Raw genomic sequence first — 23,254 nt, forward strand, 5'->3', positions numbered from 1 at the left:
TAGCACAAAGAATGGAAGCGGACATGACCGGTTAGCCTAGGCATTGTCCAACTAACACCTCTCCCCGAAGGCTAACCGGACCTGTCCGCTTCCATTCATTGTGCTAAGCTAGGCTAACATGCAGCCAGATAGCTTTCTACTAAACGCACAGAGAGAAAAGTGGTATCTATCTTCTTGTCTCTCTCTGGAGAAGACGATAAGCTAATTTCCCCAAATGTTGGCATGTTCCTTTAAGGTTAGGTTAAGGTTAGTTACAGAATGAATGTAAGTCTATGTAATGTTTCACATAAATGTAAATGGTAAATGGACTGCATTTATATAGTGCTTTACAATTTGTTCCTCACATTTTACCCATTCACTCACACATTCACGGTGGAGGCGACCATGCAAGGTGGGTGCCAACCTGCTCATCGGGAGCAGTTAAGGGGTTAAGTGTCTTGCTCGTGGACACTTCGTTCGTCACGCTGCCCGGGAGGGAATCGAACCGGAAACCTCCAGATTACCAGACAACTGCTCTACCTCCTGAGCCACTGTCGCCACCGTCACCAACTGCCGTTGCGCTCGATTTAAACTGCATTGACCATATTCACACGGTGGCCATTTTGCTCTTATGTCATGCTCAGGTTGGGTTCCATTCCCCCACAGAGCAAAATGGCCACCGTGTGAATATGATCAAGTGCACCATCCTGTCACTTTTATGTCACACATTAACCCACCGTGGCTCACCGTTAAAACGGTTAAATTCAAAGTACCCTCCGGTTTAAATCGATTGGTACCTAAACTATCAGGGCACAAAATGGGGTCATCCCTATGTTCCAAATGTGTGTGTGTCTGTCTGTCTGTGTGTGTGTGTGTGTGTGTGTGTGTGTGTGCGTGTGTGTGTGTGTGTGTGTGTATGTGTGTGTGTGACGTGTGTGTGTGTTGGGTTCTGAGGCATAAGGTGTGTGGGTGTAGGCACCTCTCTCCGGACCAAAGAGTTCTATGACATCAGAATATGGAACCCAGACTCACCTCCCAAAGTGATGTTGGTCACCTTTGAACCTCTGAAGGCCCTCCCCTCTCGAACGGCCTCAGCCAATCCCGTGCGTTCCAGCAGTGATCCCGGTCCTGCCGTGTCGTCCAGCCAATCCAGAGCCCCCCTGGTCCTAAACTCCACCAGGCTCTGCACCGCACGGCCACTGGAACATGCAACACAACAAGTAAATCAGTATGTTGTGTATAGCTCTCCAAAAGTTACATCAACAACAACAGTGACTCTATCTCTCTCTCTGTCTGTCTGCTTCTCTCTCTCTCTTCTTCACTCTCTCACGTATCTTTTGTGTCGCGTTACCGTCCCCAAGGTCAGACTGAAGAGAAGAAGGCCATGGAATAGTGACAGAAAGCAGCAAGCCTCCACCCCAACAGAGACCCCTCCCCTATGACCCTGTGACCCCATCACCCCTCTTCCATGCCAGCTCTACAACCCCCCCCCCCCCCCCCCCTCACTCAGATCTTCCCATCCCCTGCAGAATATTATTGTCTGACACTGTAGCAAACTGGCATAAGATAATTATGGGGGGCGGCTGGGTGGCGCAGCGGACATTGCGCTCGTCACCAACGCACGAGACACCGGTATCGACTCCGGCTGTCGGGCGTTGCCTCCGGCTTGGGCCGGCCGTCATACTAACTCAATTGGCAGAGTTAGCGGGAGGGAAGTCGATGGGGTGGTAATCTGGACGTTGTGGACAGCGACTCCTACAGGTCGGACAGGGCGCCTACACAGCAAAAGACAGGAGAGGGCGGGGGCAGTGTGAGCCTCCCACACGTTACTCCTCGCCAAATGAGAGTCCGCGCTGGCAGGTGAAAAGAGAGCAGCTGGCTGTCTCCATATGTATCGGAGGAAGCATGTGATAGACCTCAGGGCTCCCTAGAACGACCAGTAGGGGGCACATGCGCGCAACGACCAGGTAGTGGAGGGGGGAATTGGCATAACGACTAAATTGGGATGGGGGGAAAAACACAGAAAAATCAGGAGAAAAAGAGGATTAAAAAAAATAACGATAATTATGGGGTGTTTTACCCTTAACTACTTGCCATGTCTGTTTCACTCTTCAATGGGACACATTTTATGAAGATATGGACTCCATACCTCCTTTTTCTTTTCCAATTCTACAGTTGCTTCAACAGTCTCAGGTGTTTTCCTTGACTAACTGTGGACTCTCTTTTGTACCTAGCTTGTAACACTGTGGTTGTAATTAGGGATGTCCCGATCCGATCACGTGATTTTCCGAAGATCGGGATCGGCAAAAAAATAAATACAAATATCGACAATTATTTTTTTATTCAACAAACATGACCATGTTCACGTCTTAAACTCATACTGAGGCTTTAGTTTTGGTTTTAAATTGCATATCATCATTAATTAATTTATTGTCACACAGAGCAGAAGAACTTTGCCAAAACAAACCAATAGTATCCAGCTGCAGAACGGCAGACCAGCCACACTCTCAGACCCAAATTTAAAAAAAATTATTTTTATTTATTTTTTTAATCCCAATTTCTCACATTACATTCACCCTGAATGTTGACGTTATCCAGGTGAAAAGTTAACTTCATAAATCATTTGATGTATAATTAAATCAAAGGAAATGCGTTTGGGTCTGAGAGTGTGGCTGGTCTGCCGTTCTGCAGCTGGATACTATTGGTTTGTTTTGGCAAAATTCTTCTGCTCTGTGTGACAATAAATAAATGAATGATGATATGCAATTTAAAACCAAAACTAAGGCCTCAGTATAAGTTTAAGACGTGAACATGGTCATGTTTGTTGAATAAAAAAAAGTAAAAAAAAGTAAAATTAAATTTTTTTTTGATCGGATCGGGAAATATCTGTATCGGTAGATACTCAAAATCACATGATCAGGATCGGATCGGGAGCAAAAAAACGTGATCGGGACATCCCTAGTTGTAATGCCCCCTTTGTCATGTGGGTGTCCTTCATATGATATGCTGATATGTGTATTTATTATTTTCATTACACTGTGTATTTCTACTGTCAATATTGCTCATGCTGATTGTGTGGACCAGGACTGGGGCAGCAGGATGGCCTAGAGAGGCAAAGAGGCCAGCCAGTAACCAAAAGGCCACTGGTTCAATCCCGGCCACTGATAGCAGGGTGTATTCCAGCCCTGAGTTGGTGACTGAATTGTGCCTGTTATTATATCTACAGTACCCACCATCTTTGCCTACGTGCCCTTGAGCAAGGCACTGAACCCTGAAACTGCTCCAGGGGTGCTGCACTGCGGGCAACCCTGCACTCTGACCTCTCTGATGAAATACATGGGGGCAATTCGTTGTGATTACGGGCTATACAAATACATTTGATTTTTATTTGATTTGAGTGTGTGTGGAGGAATGTGCGTGTGTGTGTAACTAGGAGGGATGTGAGGACTGTGTGTGTATGTGTAACTAGGAGGGATATGAGGACTGTGTGTATGTGTAACTAGGAGTTTCAAGTTCAAGTTTCAAGTTTCTTTAATAGTTGTCATACAGAAGTACAGAATACTTTCATACAAAATGCTTCTTACTGTTACGCTCCAGAGACTGTGCTAGACAAGATAGTATCAAATAACATAGTATAGCATGTAATTTAGAAGTAGAAAATGAGGTCACAGTGTTCAGTATAGACATATGTACAATGTTCGATGCAGAATAGACGTAACTGAGTTACCATATAATATACAATACTATGCAGTGTACTAATGTACAATACTATATAGTGCAAGCAGAAATGGGATGAGGTACAATTTAGGTACAATTTACAGTAAGGTGTACGAGTTGTAGTGCAATCCTTCATCAATAAATATAAAGTGTGGGGAGTGGGTGCTACAGTGTGTTTGTTTAAAGTGAGTGTGTGCTATAAAGTGTGTGGAGTGGGTGCTACAGTGTGTTTGTTTAAAGTGAGTGTGTGCGTGTGGATGTGTGTGCTATGTGCGTTTGATGGTTGTTGTTGTGTAGTGTTCATTGTTCGTTTAGCAGCCTGATGACCTGGGGATAGAAGCTTCTTCTGAGTCTTTCTGTGCTCGCCTTGAGACTCCGGTATCTCTTGCCTGACCGCAGCAGTTCAAAGAGGCAGTTGTTCGGGTGACTGGAGTCTTTAATGATTCTCTTAGCCTTGCCCCTGCACCGCTTGTTGTAAATGTTCTGGAGGGTGGGGAGCCCCCCTCCAATTGTGCGTTCGGCTGAACGTGTCACTCTTTGTAGTCTGCTTCGGTCTTGTGCAGTGCTATTCCCAAACCAGGAGGTGATGTTGCCAGTCAGGATGCTCTCTATTGTACATGAGTAGAAGTTCTTAAGGATCTTCTGACTGACTTGGAACTTCCTTAGGCGCCTGAGGAAGTAGAGGCGTTGTCGTGCCTTCTTCACAACACTGTCAATGTGTGTGGTCCATGTCAAGTCCTCGGATATGTAGGCTCTGAGGTACTTAAAGCTGTTGACTCTCTCAACCGGTGCCCCGTCGATGCTGAGGGGGCTGTAGTCCTTGACCCCCGACCTCCTGAAGTCCACAATCATCTCCTTTGTTTTGCTGACGTTCAGGGATAGGCTGTTTTCCTGGCACCATCCCGCCAGGACCTTGACGTCTTCCAGGTAGGCCCTCTCGTTGTTGGCAGAGATCAGGCCCACCACCACTGTGTCGTCAGCAAATTTGATGATTGTATTGCTACTCCGCTGAGCCACACAGTCGTGTGTGTACAGGGAGTAGAGGAGGGGACTCAGAACACAGCCCTGGGGGGCCCCTATGTTGAGGGTGATGGATGAGGAGGTGCAGTTGCCTGCTCTCACCACCTGGGGTCTGCCCGTCAGGAAGTCCAAGACCCACTGGCAGAGGTCATAGTTCAAGCCCAGGTCCCTGAGCTTGGCTATGAGTATGGAGGGGACTATGGTATTGAATGCCGAGCTGTAGTCGATGAATAGCATTCTCACATAGTTCCCCTTCCTCTTGTCCAGGTGTGATGCTGCTGTGTGCAGCACATGGGCTATGGCGTCCTCCGTGGACCTGTTGGGGCGGTATGCAAATTGCAGGGGGTCCATGTTGATGGGGAGGGAGGAGCAGATGTAGCCCTTTACTAGCTTCTCAAAGCACTTCATGGCTATGGAGGTGAGAGCTACAGGGCGGTAGTCGTTGAGGCAAGCAGGCTTGGATTTTTTGGGTACAGGGATAATAGTGGACTTCTTCAGGCAGGTGGGGATGACAGCCTGTTCTAAGGACAGGTTAAATATGTCAGTGAATACCGGGGCCAGTTGGTCGGCACAGACTTTTAGGACGCGGCCGGGGATGCCGTCCGGTCCTGCTGCCTTCCTGCTATTCACTTTTTTAAAGGTCCGCCTCACCTCATGCTCTGTTACCCTGAACACTGAGTCTCCATCAGCAGCAGACCCCCCCCCCCCCATTGCCGTGGCTTGTGGGCTGGTGTTGTTATTACCAGCGTCAAACCTCGCATAGAAGGTATTGAGGTAATTTGCTAAGGAGATGTCACTGTTCAGTTTGAGGGAGGCGCCTTTGTAGTCTGTCATCGTTTTGAGCCCCTGCCACATAGCTCTAGAGTCAGCCTGTTCAAACTGGAGTTCAATTTTATCCCTGTAGCGCCGTTTGGCCTCTGTCACTGTCCTCCTTACGTTGTATTGCGCCACCTTGTGGTCATTCATGTTGCCTGCCACTAGGCCGTCGTTGTATGCTTTGGTGCGCGCTCTCAGAGCTTCACGGACGGATTTGTCTACCCAGGGTTTTTGATTTGGGTGATATGAGGACTGTGTGTATGTGTAACTAGGAGGGATATGAGGACTGTGTGTATGTGTAACTAGGAGGGATATGAGGACTGTGTGTGTATGTGTAACTAGGAGGGATATGAGGACTGTGTGTATGTGTAACTAGGAGGGATATGAGGACTGTGTGTGTATGTGTAACTAGGAGGGATATGAGGAATGAATGAATGAATGTGTAACTAGGAGGGATATGAGGACTGTGTGTATGTGTAACTAGGAGGGATATGAGGACTGTGTGTGTATGTGTAACTAGGAGGGATATGAGGAATGAATGAATGTGTAACTAGGAGTGATATGAGGACTGTGTGTGTGTGTAACTAGGAGGGATATGAGGACTGTGTGTGTGTGTAACTAGGAGGGATGTGAGGAATGAATGAATGTGTATGTGTAACTATGAGGGATATGAGGAATGAATTAATTAATGAATGTGTAACTAGGAGGGATATGAGGACTGTGTGTTGTGTATGTGTAACTAGGAGGGATATGAGAACTGTGTGTGTATGTGTAACTAGGAGGGATATGAGGAATGAATGAATGAATGTGTAACTAGGAGGGATATGAGAACTGTATAGCTACACTGTGTGTATGTGTGTATGTGTAAAAGTACAAGTGAAAAGGCCTAATTTTAATCGCCTTGTGTAGGCCTACATTGACAATAAAGTAATCTTCTTCTTCCAATGTTGTACTGAGCTTTTTGTTGTTGTTGTGTCTTTGTGAAAAGGGAAACATTTAAGGAACACACAAAAACTGACACTTTCCCCTGGTGGCTCTTGTTGAATAAATTCCAGTGTTGTCTTAAATGTTTTTGAAACATTGTACCCCCCAATTGTTTGTCTCTTTCTTTCTCTCTCTTTCTCTCTCTCTCTCTCTCTCTCTCTCTCTCTCTCTCTCTCTCTCTCTCTCTCTCTCTCTCTCTCTCTCTCTCTCTCTCTCTCTCTCTCTCTCTCTCTCTCTCTCTCTCTCTCTCTCTCTCTCTCTCTCTCTCTCTCTCTCTCTCTCTCTCTCTCTCTCTCTCTCTCTCTCTCTCTCTCTCTCTCTCTCTCTCTCCACCTCTCTCCTCCCCTCTCACCTGCTCCAGGCTGTCAGCAGTCTGCTAAAGCCAGGCGCTCTCCGCAGGTAGGGCTCCACCTGAAGAACAGCAACAACACATTAGCTGCTAAAGCCTGTGTGTGTGTGTGTGTGTGTGTGTGTGTGTGTGTGTGTGTGTGTGTGTGTGTGTGTGTGTGTGTGTGTGTGTGTGTGAGTGTGTGTGTAAATGGACTGCTAGAAGCTTTACAACTTATGCCTCACATTCACCCGTACGTTCACACGCGGAGAGTTGAGGCAACCATGCAAGGTGCCGACCTGCTCATGGGGAGCACGTAGGGGTTAAGTGTCTCACTCAAGGACACTTCAACACGCTACCGGGCGGAGCTTGAATCAAACTGGGAACCTTCAGATTATTACCAGACGACTGCTCTACCTCCTATCTTGTGTGTGTGTGTGTGTGTGTGTGTGTGTGTGTGTGTGTGTGTGTGTGTGTGTGTGTGTGTGTGTGTGTGCGTGTGTGCGTGTGTGTGTGTGTGTGCGTGTGTGCGTGTGTGTGTGTGTGTGTGTGTGCGTGTGTGTGTGTGTATGTGTGTGAGAGAGAGAGAGAGAGAGAGAGAGAGAGATGATATTTATTCTCATAAACATGTCGTCAATAGGTTATAGAACTAGCTAGATTCTGTCCAGTTTCTGTTGTTAATGGGTAGCTATACTGTGTAGACCATGTGGCAGAAGCAATGTTTCCTTAAATGTCCTTAAACGCATATTGATCCATTTTATGTACTGTATATAATTTAACTCAAATAAACAGGGTATCTGCAGGTTTCAACAAGTTCAATTTAAGACTATTTAAGACCTTTTTAATACCACTTTCACAACCATACTAGAAAAAAGAAGACGTAGCGACACTGAGCTGGCAGCTGCACTTGTGAGTAGGCCTGCCACGATAACACATTTTGCTGGGCGATTAATTGCCCCCGAAAATATCGCGATAAGCGATATTATTGCGACCGGTTAGAGAATTTTTTTGAGAAATTTATTTCCCAAAACTTTTATTTTGAAGCCCACCGCTCCGTCTTTTCCGGTTTAAGACTTTTATTTTGAAGCCCACCGACCGGACCGGAAGTATTGTTGTGATTATCCTAGCCGACAACTTGTCTCGTCCGGTTGTGTTTTTTAGTTTTAACGTTAGCTACTAACGTTAGATGCAGCTACTACAGGCAATCAACGATGAGGAGGAAGCGTCAAAGCAGTATATAATAGAATAGCTGTGGTGCGTAGGCACTGCAGCACGACTCGAAAACGACCCGTTATAATAAATTAATTCATGTTTAACTTGTCCCCGTCTCCAGTGCTTTGACTAGCCCCACCCGTTCATTGTAAACAATGATGCATGTAATTGTATTAACGTTATTCTGTGTTATTCTAACGTTACACTACAAATAACGCTACTTGGTTAAAAGGAGCAACACTATTGAGAAATGTATTAAGCTATATGTGGCGTTGCTACTGCCCCACGGAGCTCCCGTGCTGTGCTCTGTAGTAACGCCAGCGGCCAACCCACACGGAGAGAGACTGCAAGGGGCACTGGTTCTGCCTCATTAAAACAAACGCGCAAATAGCAATTAATCGCGCCCGTCAAAATCATTGCATTCATTTTAATTATCGCGGCAATTAATCGATTTATTGCTTATCGCGGCAGGCCTACTTGTGAGCCAATTAAAATTCTTGTGAGTCCTGTACAAGCTCTCACCAGACGCACCAAGCTCTCACCAGACGCACCAAGCTCTCACCAGACGCACCAAGCTCTCACCAGACGCACCAAGCTCCTGGTAGCCCCGCAAAAAACAACGACTTGAATACTAAAACGTGTGTGTGTGTGTGTGTGTGTGCGTGTGTGTGTGCGTTTGCCCACCCATGCAGCAGTGTCTTCTTCCAGGCCCGTAGAGAAGGCCCTGCTGGGCTCTTCTAGAATGATCTGCAGCAGCAGCTCAATGGACTCCACTGGAGACGAGACGATACAACACATGTCATGCCGTTAAAGACCCAGTCCGTGATACCGTCTGCAACCTCTGGTTACAGGAGTTGACCCCTACGGGGGTTCCCAGAAAATAAATGGGGAATATTTTGATTTCACTCTTATTTAGTGAAGTCTATAGAAGTCTGACCATTGAATGGGAGGATGTATACGCAGGACTATTCTGATCATAGGTGTCACTCTCTCCTGTTTCCTGCCTACCTAGAGTATAGACAGTTATGGAATATGATAACTAAAATCTTCTCAGATGGGCATCTGTGGAAGTTTTCCTCTGAGGCCTCTGTTCACACCTCCCCCTCCCCCTTACCCTCTCCTTATCCTCCCCTTATCCTCTCTTTACCCTCTCCTTATCCTCCCCTTATCCTCTCCTTACCCTCTCCTTATCCTCCCCTTATCCTCTCCTTATCCTCTCCTTACCCTCTCCTTATCCTCCCATTCCTTTCCTTATCCTCCCCTTATCCTCTCCTTACCTTCTCCTTATCCTCCCCTTCCTCTCCCCTCACACCCTATTCTTCACCTGTTCACCCCTCCCCACAACCCCCCCCCCCCTTTCCCAGAAAGCTTAAGAAGCTCACAGAATTGGGAGGATCTTGGGAACTAGTTTTTTCTCCTGATCAGAGAATCAAGTCCTCCATCCAACTCCTGAACCTGAATCTGTATTTGATTAGCAACGTTTTAACAATAAATTGGTATCAACCATGAAGATTTGACCATAATGAACCACCACACATCCCTGAGACTACATCTTATCAAATGCAGCCTTAACCTCTTAACAGGTGGGGTACCGCCATCTGGCCGACGTGCCCGTGGGCAGAACACACAAAGGCACGGCACTTTGCGAGCGTCTAGCGGCTCTGGGCTGCATTTTTCGCCGAACATTTTCTCCCGTTGTAGCCAATGACATAGCTTTCCAACGATACAGACAGATTTGAGTACACAAGTTCAAGTTCAAATCAAGTGCAGACCTCTGTTACTCTATTTCATTAGCACTAAAAGTGATTTTCCTTTTTTGCATTAGTAACTTCAGAATGTCATCTTTCAAAAGAGACCAGGCTCATGCATGTGCTATAAGCATACAGTATAAAGCCAAGCTTTGCAAAAATAGTATGCAGTCCTCAAGTAAAAACATTGCCACTTTTCTGGGTGCCTGTTAAGAGGTTAAAGGTATTATCAATAAATACATGAAACAGAACCACAGCTGTAACACAGGGCTCAGCGCGGGGTCCAGCAGGGCACCGGTGCCCTGGAAGACAGTTACCCTGGATAGTCGCAGGCTGGTCCGGTACGATGTAGAACCTGGGCATCCGAGTGGTGGAGGAGCTCCGGTCGAGTGGCGGGGCCGCGGCCGACGCTGTGCCCGCCGGAGGGCCTCCCCGGCTGGGATACGGGTCGGGCGGGGGCGGGGGTGGCTCCGGAGACGACACGCTGGTTGTTCTGGCTGTAGGAGAGCGTGTGGTGGTGGTGGTGGTGGGCTGAGGAGGGACGGGAGTTGCTACGGTTGTGACGAAGGGCTCCCTCTCTTCCTCTCCCCGTTCCAGCCCGCCTCCTCGTCCGGCCTGTGTGCTGGTGGGGCGGGTGGTCGGGGTGCTGTGGGTGGTGGTTATCCGGTCAGGGGGAGGTCTGCGTGTGCCGGGGATGGTAGCAGACGAGGGCGACGGCAGGGGCGTGTGGGTTTGGAGTGTGTGGTCGTGAGTTCGCGCGGGCAGCTGTGTGGACGTGGTTTCGTGGTCGGCGGAGGGTATGTGTGTCGGGGTTGCAGCGCCAGTGGTTGAACGCAGGGCTGTGTGTGTCGTGTGGTCAGGGAGCGGTGTGTGTGTCGTGTGGTCAGGGAGCGGTGTGTGTGTCGTGTGGTCAGGGAGCGGTGTGTGTGTCGTGTGGTCAGGGAGCGGTGTGTGTGTCGTGTGGTCAGGGACGGGTGTGTGCGTCGTGTGGTCAGGGAGGGGTGTGTGTGTCGTGTGGTCAGGGAGGGGGGGCTGTGTTTGCACTGTGTACTCTGGAGTGACCGCGTCGCCATGTAGAACCGCCGGTGTCGGCGAGGGCGTGTGAGCGGGTGAACGGAAATCAGAGGCATGGGTCGAGGGACCGAACGCGCGGGACCCGGTGTCCCTGCCCGTCGCCTGCAGAGGCTCCTCCCCCTCCTCCCCCGCGTTACCGGTGGTCGTCGCGGTAACATCCGACAAGAGGGAGGGGCCTGAGACTGTGGTGGAAGGGGGAGGGCCTCTGGTGCCGCCCGGGCTGCTGGTGGACGCGGGGCGCTCTCTGGGCTCGGCGGGGGTTTCGTACGCGTCGCCGGAGTGACCCGGGCTGTGTGGTGCGTTGTGCGTTTCCGTGTGTGACGTTTCCTCGTCCGTCTGTGTGTACGGGGTGAGTGTGAGGGCGGGCGGGGGCTGTGTGAGGGCAGGGGGGCGCTGTGTGAGGGCGGGCGGGGGCTGTGTGAGGGCAGGGGGGCGCTGCGTGAGGGCGGGCGGGGGCTGTGTGAGGCTGTCTGAGCGACGGCTTGGCGTGGCGGTCGATGAGGAGCGGGGCGGTAGAGTGTGGAGCATCTCCTCGTCCTCAAACCGATCAGAGGAGCCCAGACCAGCCGCTCGATTGGTGACGTCTGCCTCCGCGGACGCAGATGTCGCGGTAAAGTCTGGAGGAGAGGACACCGGCGGCGTCGCTCCGTGGAAACTGTCGGGCTCCGAGCCCCGCGCGGTCGCCGGTCGACTAGTCCTGCCTGGAGCCTGCGAGGAGGATGATGATGATGATGATGATGCTGCTGCTGCTGCTGAAGAGGCAGCGGTTTGGTTATCGGCGTCTGTGCTGCCGGAGTCACTGGGAGACCCGACGGGGTCAGGGGTGACCTCTGGGGTCAGGCTCGGGGGGCGGAGCCTGTCTGTGCTCCGCTGACCCCTCCAGGCGGGGGGCTGGCTGTGTCCCCGCTCCTCCCCAGGCACGTGGTCGCCGGGCGGGGGGAGGGTGGCACCCACCTCCCAGGGGCCGGACGGAGCGCGGGAGTCGGGGACAGTCGGGTCGCTTTGAGGTGTGTGTGTAGCTGTGTGTCTGTCTGTGTGTGTAGCTGTGTGTCTGTCTGTGTGTATGTCTGTGTGTGTAGCTGTGTGTCTGTCTGTGTGTGTAGCTGTGTGTCTGTCTGTGTGTGTAGCCGTGTGTCTGTCTGTGTGTGTAGCCGTGTGCCTTTCTGTGTCTGTGCCCGTGCCTGAGCCAGTCGACACGTCCATCGTCTGCGTGCTCGCTACTTGCGCCGTGTGAGAATGCGTGTCTGCGCTGCTCCGTGTGTGCTGGGTGTCAGTGCCGGTCTTCCCCCTGGTGGTGGCAAGGCCCCGACCTTCGGCCACGCGAGGGGCCCCAGACGTGTCCGCTCCATTGTCCGCTCCTTCCTGAGGAAGAGAGGGAGCTTCCCTATCGGCCCGCCCAGCCACGCCGAGGCCTGGCCGGGGAGAGGGGGGCCGCGGCGGCAGCCCCTGGTCTTTGTGGGAGGCAGGGCTCCACGCCTGCCGCGAGGAGGGGTGACCTCTGCCCCCGTCTGGCCCGCTACCCTCCTCCTGCCCCTGCCCCCGCCCCCGCCGGGGAGCAGCGGGTGTCCCGCTCGTAAAGACGGGTCCCGTCGTCTGAAACGTGGGGAGGGTGGCGGACAGGTCTTGCTGGTCTGCGCTGGTGGGACGCTCCGAGGAATTCCGCCCCTGCACTTCCTGAGCTGGATAACCAGGAACATACACATGCACACACACACACACACACACACACACACACACACACACACACACACACACACACACACACACACACACACACATAAAGACAAAGAGAGATGGTGATAAGAGGGTGGAAACAACAACATGCGAGCCCACACACACACGTGCACACACACGTGCACACACACACATACACATACAGACACACGCACACACACACACACACTGCCTGTGTGATAAGAACTTTCCTACTGAGTACTGACAGATGTCTAGGGCTCATAATAATACGGTTGGAACAATAGTCCAGCCATCATTCCACAGTCCCACCCAGAGCCAGCGGAGCCAAACACATTGTGCCACAACACATTCCTCCTCCTCCACCGACGGAACACAGAGAGCCCTTCTCCAGCTCGCCTCTCAGGCAGGGCAGCAGCCCCCCCCCCGAGACGGAGAGGGGAGATAGGGACTAAAAGACCTCCGAGTCAGGACGTGGGTTTGGTCTCAACTAGGGATGCACCCATCCAACTTTTTCAGTCCCGATACCGATACCGATACCTGGGTTTGGGTATCGGCCAATACCGATACCGATCCGATACCCATTGTCCAAATTTTCTTTTACAAAAAAGTTTAAAAAAATAAAGAATTTAATCCACGTTTTTTTTATATTAAAAGTTTAAAAAAAAAAAGAATTGAATCCATGTTTTTTTTATATTAAAAATATATATATTTTTAAGAATTGTAAAGGATCACAAGTGTGATTTTGAACATTACTTTCCTAACATAGTGAAACTAAATGTAACAAATTAACACATAGATATAAATGTACTGAATGGTTATTTTATTATTTTATTTATTATTTAAAAAAAAATTAAAAAAATTATCCGATATATATATATATATATATATATTTTTACTGATACCCGATCCAGCTATTTTACTGATATCGGCGGACGATACCGATACCAATATCGGATCGGTGCATCCCTAGTCTCAACATTGGGGGGGGGACACTTTAACCTTCTGTAGTGTGGTTGTGAAAGGGTTAAGGTCTCCCAGGACATTCTGAGCGTACTTCATTCAGGTGTACTTTTATGCACCAATTTGTGCTTTTTCTGCATCAATTCGTGGTGGAAATGTCTTTGTTTATGTAAAGGAAAAGACAACATTCAGGAACCTGCTGACACAAATATAATGGAATATAATGCAGTAATGCTCTGAAATGGTTGGTTATAGTACAGTTACAGGGTTAATAATATATATTAAATTATGAAATGGTTATTAAATGGTTAATATATAGTTACAGGTAAGAAGGATATATACATGTTTTGACCCCCTTATTTGTTACCTCTTTTGGGGAGGGGGTTGTCTTTCATATTAGCTTCTTTTTTTTGAGGGGGTTTCATAATTCATGATTTTTAGGGCAGGGATCCCCAAACGTTTTGATGAGGGGGGCCCAGGGCCAACATGTGACATGGGTGGATGACTGCAGGAGTACCACATGTCCCTGGACACTGAGGTACGTGACACAAACCTTAACAGTGGCTCTGGTCTCGTGTTGGGGTGTTTATTAATTCATTAATGATGAAGTTATTTCAAAGATCATTAAACTGCATCAAAAGTATCAACCTCTGGTCCGGAAAACACACTGGAGGGCCAGAGAGAACGTTGCGGAGGGTCCATTTTGGCCCACGGGCCCTATGTTGGGCAGCCGTGTTTTAGAAGAAGCAATAGTACTAGTGATCATAAAGAACACCTTACCACGGGAGGCTGGGTGGCGCAGCGGACATTGCGCTCGTCACCAACGCAAGAGACACCGGGTTCGACTCCGGCTGTCGGCGTTGCCTCCGGCTTGGGCCGGCCGTCATACTGACTCAATTGGCAGAGTCAGCGGGTGGGAAGTCGATGGGTGGTAGTCTGGACGTTGTGGACAGCGACTCCTACAGGTCGGTTGGGGGACGCCTGCACAGCAGAGACAGGAAAATGGCGGGGGTAGTAGTGTGAGGCGCCTCCCACACGTTACACCTCGCCAAATGAGAGTCCGCGCTGGCAGGTGAAAAGATGTGACAGGCTGCCTCCACATGTATCGGAGGGGATATATGTGATGCAAGGCTTCTATCCTCCCTACAACCGGCCAGTGGGGGGCATATGCAAGCAATGTTCAAGACAGGGGAGGGGAGAATTGGCACGGCTAAATTGGGATGGGAGAAAAAAAGTGGATAAAAAAAATTAAAAAAAACTGACCACTTTATTGTAAGCAGGTTTACATGAGAACAGGTTTGAACTGTTCTGTGGAGGATTTCCAACACTGACCCCCTTGTGGACCAGACCCTGACTCAAATCAATAATACTCCCGAACGGCGTTACACCAATTAGACCTGCTGGTCCTCGTGTTCGGGGTATACAAAGTAGGTCACTGGGCCCTGCTGACCCATTCAACGGGGTAATTGGATCATTGACCACCACTCACCGTAATAGGACAGTAGAAGAGTGTGTGGAGAGGAGTGTCCCTCCGCCGTCCAAGTCCAAGTAAGGGCAGCGCTGTCTCCGTCGCAGCCGGAGAGCAGCGCTCCTTCCCCCCCGGCCTCCAGGCGCTGTTCTCCTCCTCGGTCCCGGCCACAGAGGACGGATACGCGCGACGCGCCGTCCACCCGTACCAGCCCCAGACGCACCGCCTGACCGGAGGGAATGTCTATCGCCCAGGTGCAAACGGTGGCCTGCGGCGGGGTGCTCTCGGTCTGGGGGTATGTGGTGGGGCTTAGTGCCCCCGGGAAAGTGAGTGTAATGTTGTTACCACTAGTCTCTTGGTCCATGTGGAAAGAACCGCACTGGTTGTAGTACAACAACGCAGACGATGCTTCTTTGCCTGCAGAGGAGACACGTTTTAGACGTCGGTCAAGTTGAGGTTTACTAAAAGTTCAACTATAGCCCCTGACTATAATAGTTGTTGAACTTGTGCGGCGCTAATGAGTTCCAGTCTCTGGGTTTCTGGATAATACGATTTTTAATTAGCCCCAGATATCTCAACACTCACCCGGCCTTAACATTCACTTTAGACACCTTAAACACCTTTAACACTTCATTTTGCATTCTTGAATTTTGGTTGCATTTTGTACTATTTTAGTTTGTATATTGTATATTTTGTATGGTGTCTTTATTCTTTTACTTTTTACTGTATTAAGCACAATGATGATGATGATGATGATGATGATGATGAAGACTTTATTCCAGACTCAAGGTCCATATTACACATCTACAAAACAACAACAAAAATACAATAACAAAAGAAACAAGGCCAACAACATAGATTAAAAAACATAAAGGCATCGTTTCCACAAATCAGAGGAGTACCTTGTATCACTTTGTTTGACATCAGTAATGGCACCTATTATACTGTTTTTTTTTTTTAACTCTAATAGTCGACACATAAATGTAACATCAAGTTCCTCAGCAGAGCATGGAAGGTGGGGACATTTGTAGTCATAAACAAATAGCTTGCACTATTAGTAGGATCCTAAATGCATCATTGCAGGTTTTTTTTTTAAATTTTTGCTGTACTATAATTACACACTGTATAAAACGGAGTACAATAGCTCTGAACTTATTTTCACATTGTCTGTACACATATAACATTTTCTCATAAAAACAATATCAGGGGGCTAGTACAGAACCACACATTTCACTGGTACATGTACCTTATAATATGTGAGTCTGTGACAAATAAAACAAGACTTGAAACTTGATATATCTGTTAAAGGGCCAGAGCTGATTAATGGGGCAGACAATAACAACAACAAAAAACAACAACTCCATCTTAAGTTCGTTCATCATGTATCGATCGAGTCTTCTTAAAACAAGTTAAAGAAATCTACCAGTGGATACAAGCCAAGTTATCCTGAAACTGAAGTTGTGACCAGTCTTATTTCAATATGATGTCACTTGTTTTAAAATACATTTATTGGAACTTAAAGTTCAGTTGGATTGTAACGCGAATACAGTATCCCACGCATCTTGAGTCCCCCCCCCCACTTATTCTGTGAAAATACGATGAACGACTCAGCATGTGTGAACTTGAAATAGGTCTACTTGTTACGATGGGGATTTTTGCATGGGATTTCATGTAGCCCATGCAGTAGTTTCGTAGACATAAGTAGTTTATGTACTACAAACAGACACAGTCGTCCGGTGATATATATATATTTCCTTACCTGCTGTGGCGATAATAAAGACAAGCAGATAGACGTGGAGCTGCATTTCCAATCCCGAGACATTTCACTGTCAGTCCCTGTAATAATTCCAAATCCATACAGATGTCAGAGTTATCCGTGCGCAATGGCGAAGTGGGAAACAACGACAAATAGCCAGTACGTTACTGCAATACGCGCACAGCAGAACAATCTCCAGTTGTCCTCTGAGTCTGACCGTCAGGAACTTTCCTTCTCCATCATTTCCTTCCAACGGAAATCGCAATGTTGTCAGTCAGGGGTAGCGCAGGCCAGACTGTAACCTAAATTAGACGCGTCTGTGTGTGTGTGTGTGTGTGTGACTATGTGTGTGTGTGTGTGTGAGAGAGAGAGAGAGAGAGAGAGAGAGAAGAGAAGAGAGAGAGAGAGAGAGAGAGAGAGAGAGAGAGAGAGAGAGAGAGAGAGAGAGAGAGAGAGAGAGAGAGAGAGAGAGAGAGAGAGAGAGAGAGAGAGAGAGAGAGAGAGAGAGGAGAGAGAGAGAGAGAGAGAGAGAGAGAGAGGGGGAGAGAGAGACACCCCAGGTAACTTCCTCGCTCAAGGCGCTTCCGTGCGTCTTGGCGTCTCCAAAGATGAGACGTTGGAAGAAGAAACCTCGTTAGTCACAGCGGGGCTCGTTGTTTACACGCTGCGTAAACTGTGTGCAGGGCAGCAGCATTATTGGCCCCGAGGGGACACGGGGACATAAAAGGACCCGCACAGTTCATTACGGCTTTATACCCCGCCGCGATGTCAACCAAAGGAACTCGTTAGAAACTGGCGCCACATACGCACACCTTCCCCCCAAGACGCGGTGTGCTCATTTGCTTTTTGGATATAAAGGTCATTATCTTCATCTAGATTTTTTTTAAACGAGTACACTCTTTTAACATGTTTTCTTTATTTCGACAAATAAGGGGAGGCGAAGTACAAGGAGACAGTTAATTCTGTCGGGATTCGATCCGGCGCCAGAGGTCCCAGAGGCGAAAGTCTTCAGTTCAAACCACTACATTATCTCATGGGCAGTAGTGGAGGAGCATCCAGCTGCAGCCCGGCAGGCGTGTGAGATGCATCCAGCTGCAGGACGACAGCACCGACACTCTCAGGACCGCGACACTTTAAGGACCCACACTTTAAGGACCCTCGCTTCCATTGGCTGATTTGGGTCACGTGACCGTCCCACCCAAAAGGCGTGTAGCCTTTTTACAATGCATCCGCGTTTCCGGTGCTCTGATTGGCCAGGCCATGTGACATGTGCGCCCAATAGCGTGGTTGCTCATTTCCGCGTCGAACAGCCTGCAAACTACCTGGCGTTCTATCGCCATGCTAAGACAAACTCTAACCTTAACCAACTTCGAAGAGTGCCTAAGCTTAACCGGCGAAAGAACTTGCCGTCACGCTCTAAGACAATCTCTAACCTTAACCAACTTCGAAGAGTGCCTAAGCTTAACCAGTGTAGAAACTTGCCGTCCCACGATTGGCGCTCATGTCACATGACCTGGCCAATCAGTGCGCAAAACGGGAACCCGGAAACGCGGATGCGTTGTAAAAAGGCTTCAAGCGCCCGGCAGACCATACTGGGCTCCTCCCACTGCCACACTCTCAGACCCCACACTCTCAGACCCCACGCTTTCAGGCCCCTCTCTCCCAATGGCTGATTTGGGTCACGAGACCGTCACAGGCCCGCTCAGCAGCGCCACCCACCCAATGGCTGAATTGGAGTATTGCACTGTGCGGGATTGATTGATTGATTGATTGAAAACTTTATTAACAGATTGCAGAATGGGTACAGTACAGTACAGCTCAGTGTAATAGTGTAATAGTGTGTAATAGTGTGTAATAGTGTAATAGTGTGCTAGTGTAATAGTGTAATAGTGTGTAATAGTGTAATAGTGTGTAATAGTGTGTAACAGTGTAATAGTGTGCTAGTGTAATAGTGTGTAATAGTGTGTAATAGTGTAATAGTGTAATAGTGTGCTAGTGTAATAGTGTAATAGTTTGTAATAGTGTAATAGTGTGTAATAGTGTGTAATAGTGTGCTAGTGTAATAGTGTGCTAGTGTAATAATGTAATAGTGTGTAATAGTGTAATAGTGTGTAATAGTGTAATAGTGTGCTAGTGTAATAGTTTAATAGTGTAATAGTGTGTAATAGTGTAATAGTGTAATAGTGTAATAGTGTGCTAGTGTAATAGTGTGTAATAGTGTGCTAGTGTAATAGTGTGCTAGTGTAATAATGTAATAGTGTGTAATAGTGTAATAGTGTGCTAGTGTAATAGTGTGTAATAGTGTGTAATAGTGTAATAGTGTGCTAGTGTAATAGTGTGTAATAGTGTAATAGTGTGTAATACTGTAATAGTGTGCTAGTGTAATAGTGTGTAATAGTGTAATAGTGTGCTAGTGTAATAATGTAATAGTTTGTAATAGTGTAATAGTGTGTAATAGTGTGTAATAGTGTAATAGTGTGCTAGTGTAATAGTGTGTAATAGTGTGTAATAGTGTGTAATAGTGTAATAGTGTGCTAGTGTAATAGTGTGTAATAGTGTAATAGTGTGCTAGTGTAATAATGTAATAGTTTGTAATAGTGTAATAGTGTGTAATAGTGTAATAGTGTGTAATAGTGTAATAGTTTAATAGTGTAATAGTGTGTAATAGTGTAATAGTGTAATAGTGTGCTAGTGTAATAGTGTGTAATAGTGTAATAGTGTGCTAGTGTAATAGTGTGTACTAGTGTGTAATAGTGTAATAGTGTGCTAGTGTAATAATGTAATAGTGTGTAATAGTGTAATAGTGTGTAATAGTGTAATAGTGTGCTAGTGTAATAGTGTGTAATAGTGTGTAATAGTGTGCTAGTGTAATAGTGTGCTAGTGTAATAATGTAATAGTGTGTAATAGTGTAATAGTGTGTAATAGTGTAATAGTGTGTAATAGTGTAATAGTGTGTAATAGTGTGTAATAATGTAATAGTGTGTAATAGTGTAATAGTGTGTAATAATGTAATAGTGTGTAATAGTGTAATAGTGTGTAATAGTGTAATAGTGTGCTAGTGTAATAGTTTAATAGTGTAATAGTGTGTAATAGTGTAATAGTGTAATAGTGTGTAATAGTGTGTAATAATGTAATAGTGTGTAATAGTGTGTAATAGTGTAATAGTGTAATAGTGTGTAATAGTGTGTAATAGTGTGTAATAGTGTAATAGTGTGTAATAGTGTGTAATAGTGTAATAGTGTGTAATAGTGTAATAGTGTGCTAGTGTAATAGTTTAATAGTGTAATAGTGTGTAATAGTGTAATAGTGTGTAATAGTGTAATAGTGTGCTAGTGTAATAATGTAATAGTGTGTAATAGTGTAATAGTGTGTAATAGTGTAATAGTGTAATAGTGTGTAATAGTGTGTAATAGTGTGTAATAGTGTAATAGTGTGTAATAGTGTGTAATAGTGTAATAGTGTGTAATCGTGTAATAGAGACGGGGGACTAGTGGGACAGAGACGGGGGACTACTGGGACAGAGACGGGGGACTAGTGGGACAGAGACAGGGGACTACTGGGACAGAGACGGGGGACTACTGGGACAGAGACGGGGGACTAGTGGGACAGAGATGGGGGACTAGTGGGACAGAGACAGGGGACTAGTGGGACAGAGACAGGGGACTAGTGGGACAGAGACAGGGGGACTACTGGGACAGAGACGGGGGACTAGTGGGACAGAGACGGGGGACTACTGGGACAGAGACGGGGGACTAGTGGGACAGAGACGGGGGACTACTGGGACAGAGACGGGGGACTACTGGGACAGAGACAGGGGGACTACTGGGACAGAGACGGGGGACTAGTGGGACAGAGACGGGGGACTACTGGGACAGAGACGGGGGACTAGTGGGACAGAGACGGGGGACTACTGGGACAGAGACGGGGGACTAGTGGGACAGAGATGGGGGACTAGTGGGACAGAGACAGGGGACTAGTGGGACAGAGACAGGGGACTAGTGGGACAGAGACAGGGGGACTACTGGGACAGAGACGGGGGACTAGTGGGACAGAGACGGGGGACTACTGGGACAGAGACGGGGGACTAGTGGGACAGAGACGGGGGACTACTGGGACAGAGACGGGGGACTACTGGGACAGAGACAGGGGGACTACTGGGACAGAGACGGGGGACTAGTGGGACAGAGACGGGGGACTACTGGGACAGAGACGGGGGACTAGTGGGACAGAGACAGGGGACTACTGGGACAGAGACAGGGGACTACTGGGACAGAGACGGGGGACTACTGGGACAGAGACAGGGGACTACTGGGACAGAGACAGGGGACTACTGGGACAGAGACGGGGGACTACTGGGACAGAGACGGGGGACTAGTGGGACAGAGACAGGGGACTACTGGGACAGAGACAGGGGACTACTGGGACAGAGACAGGGGACTACTGGGACAGAGACAGGGGACTAGTGGGACAGAGACAGGGGACTACTGGGACAGAGACAGGGGACTACTGGGACAGAGACAGGGGACTACTGGGACAGAGACAGGGGACTACTGGGACAGAGACGGGGGACTACTGGGACAGAGACAGGGGACTAGTGGGACAGAGACGGGGGACTAGTGGGACAGAGACGGGGGACTACTGGGACAGAGACGGGGGACTAGTGGGACAGAGACGGGGGACTAGTGGGACAGAGACAGGGGACTACTGGGACAGAGACGGGGGACTAGTGGGACAGAGACAGGGGACTACTGGGACAGAGACGGGGGACTACTGGGACAGAGACAGGGGACTAGTGGGACAGAGACGGGGGACTAGTGGGACAGAGACGGGGGACTAGTGGGACAGAGACAGGGGACTAGTGGGACAGAGACGGGGGACTAGTGGGACAGAGACAGGGGACTAGTGGGACAGAGACGGGGGACTAGTGGGACAGAGACGGGGGACTACTGGGACAGAGACAGGGGACTACTGGGACAGAGACGGGGGACTACTGGAACAGAGACGGGGGACTACTGGGACAGAGACGGGGGACTAGTGGGACAGAGACAGGGGACTAGTGGGACAGAGACAGGGGACTACTGGGACAGAGACGGGGGACTACTGGGACAGAGACGGGGGACTAGTGGGACAGAGACAGGGGACTACTGGGACAGAGACGGGGGACTAGTGGGACAGAGACGGGGGACTAGTGGGACAGAGACGGGGGACTAGTGGGACAGAGACAGGGGACTACTGGGACAGAGACAGGGGACTACTGGGACAGAGACAGGGGACTACTGGGACAGAGACAGGGGACTACTGGGACAGAGACAGGGGACTACTGGGACAGAGACAGGGGACTACTGGGACAGAGACAGGGGACTACTGGGACAGAGACAGGGGACTAGTGGGACAGAGATGGGGGACTACTGGGACAGAGACAGGGGACTACTGGGACAGAGACGGGGGACTACTGGGACAGAGACGGGGGACTACTGGGACAGAGACGGGGGACTACTGGGACAGAGACGGGGGACTACTGGGACAGAGACGGGGGACTACTGGGACAGAGACAGGGGACTAGTGGGACAGAGACAGGGGACTACTGGGACAGAGACGGGGGACTACTGGGACAGAGACGGGGGACTACTGGGACAGAGACAGGGGACTACTGGGACAGAGACGGGGGACTACTGGGACCAGACCGGGACCGGGAGAGACAGGGGTCACGTCGCCGTCTGACGGGCCCACAGCTGCCTATGGCTGAATTGGAGTATTGCACTGTGCGGGATTGATTGATTGATTGATTGATTGATTGAAAACTTTATTAACAGATTGCAGAATGGGTACAGTACAGTACAGCTCAGTGTAATAGTGTAATAGTGTGTAATAGTGTGTAATAGTGTAATAGTGTAATAGTGTAATAGTGTAATAGTGTGTAATAGTGTGTAATAGTGTAATAGTGTGCTAGTGTAATCGTGTGTAATAGTGTAATAGTGTGTAATAGTGTAATAGTGTAATAGTGTAATAGTGTAATAGTGTGTAATAGTGTAATAGTGTGTAATAGTGTAATAGTGTGCTAGTGTAATAGTGTGTAATAGTGTGCTAGTGTAATAGTGTGTAATAGTGTGTAATAGTGTAATAGTGTGTAATAGTGTAATAGTGTGCTAGTGTAATAGTGTGCTAGTGTAATAGTGTAATAGTGTGTAATAGTGTAATAGTGTGCTAGTGTAATAGTGTGTAATAGTGTAATAGTGTGCTAGTGTAATAGTGTGTAATAGTGTGTAATAGTGTGTAATAGTGTGCTAGTGTAATAGTGTGTAATAGTGTAATAGTGTGTAATAGTGTGTAATCGTGTAATAGTGTGTAATAGTGTAATAGTGTGTAATAGTGTAATAGTGTGCTAGTGTAATAGTGTAATAGTGTAATAGTGTAATAGTGTGTAATAGTGTGTAATAGTGTGCTAGTGTAATAGTGTGCTAGTGTAATAATGTAATAGTGTGTAATAGTGTAATAG

At 48.2% G+C, this 23,254-nt stretch overlaps 1 protein-coding gene across 1 annotated transcript in view; it reads right to left on the minus strand.

The window, feature by feature from the left end:
- Positions 1-16,928, minus strand: part of LOC311231990 (uncharacterized protein) — a 35,456-nt gene extending 18,528 nt beyond the window's left edge. Inside the window, exons 1-6 of the mRNA XM_084318639.1 lie at positions 16,761-16,928; positions 15,023-15,418; positions 10,122-12,557; positions 8,741-8,829; positions 6,869-6,927; positions 1,012-1,178 (exon numbers count right to left, since the gene is read on the minus strand). Of these exons, the coding sequence (XP_084174765.1) occupies positions 1,012-1,178; positions 6,869-6,927; positions 8,741-8,829; positions 10,122-12,557; positions 15,023-15,418; positions 16,761-16,806 (3,193 nt within the window). The 5' untranslated portion in view covers positions 16,807-16,928. The remainder of the gene's footprint in view (positions 1-1,011; positions 1,179-6,868; positions 6,928-8,740; positions 8,830-10,121; positions 12,558-15,022; positions 15,419-16,760) is intronic.
- Between the last annotated feature and the right edge of the window lie 6,326 nt (positions 16,929-23,254).

This window comes from Notolepis coatsorum, assembly GCF_963971535.1.
Source record: "Notolepis coatsorum genome assembly, chromosome: 7".
NCBI lineage: Eukaryota > Metazoa > Chordata > Actinopteri > Aulopiformes > Paralepididae > Notolepis > Notolepis coatsorum.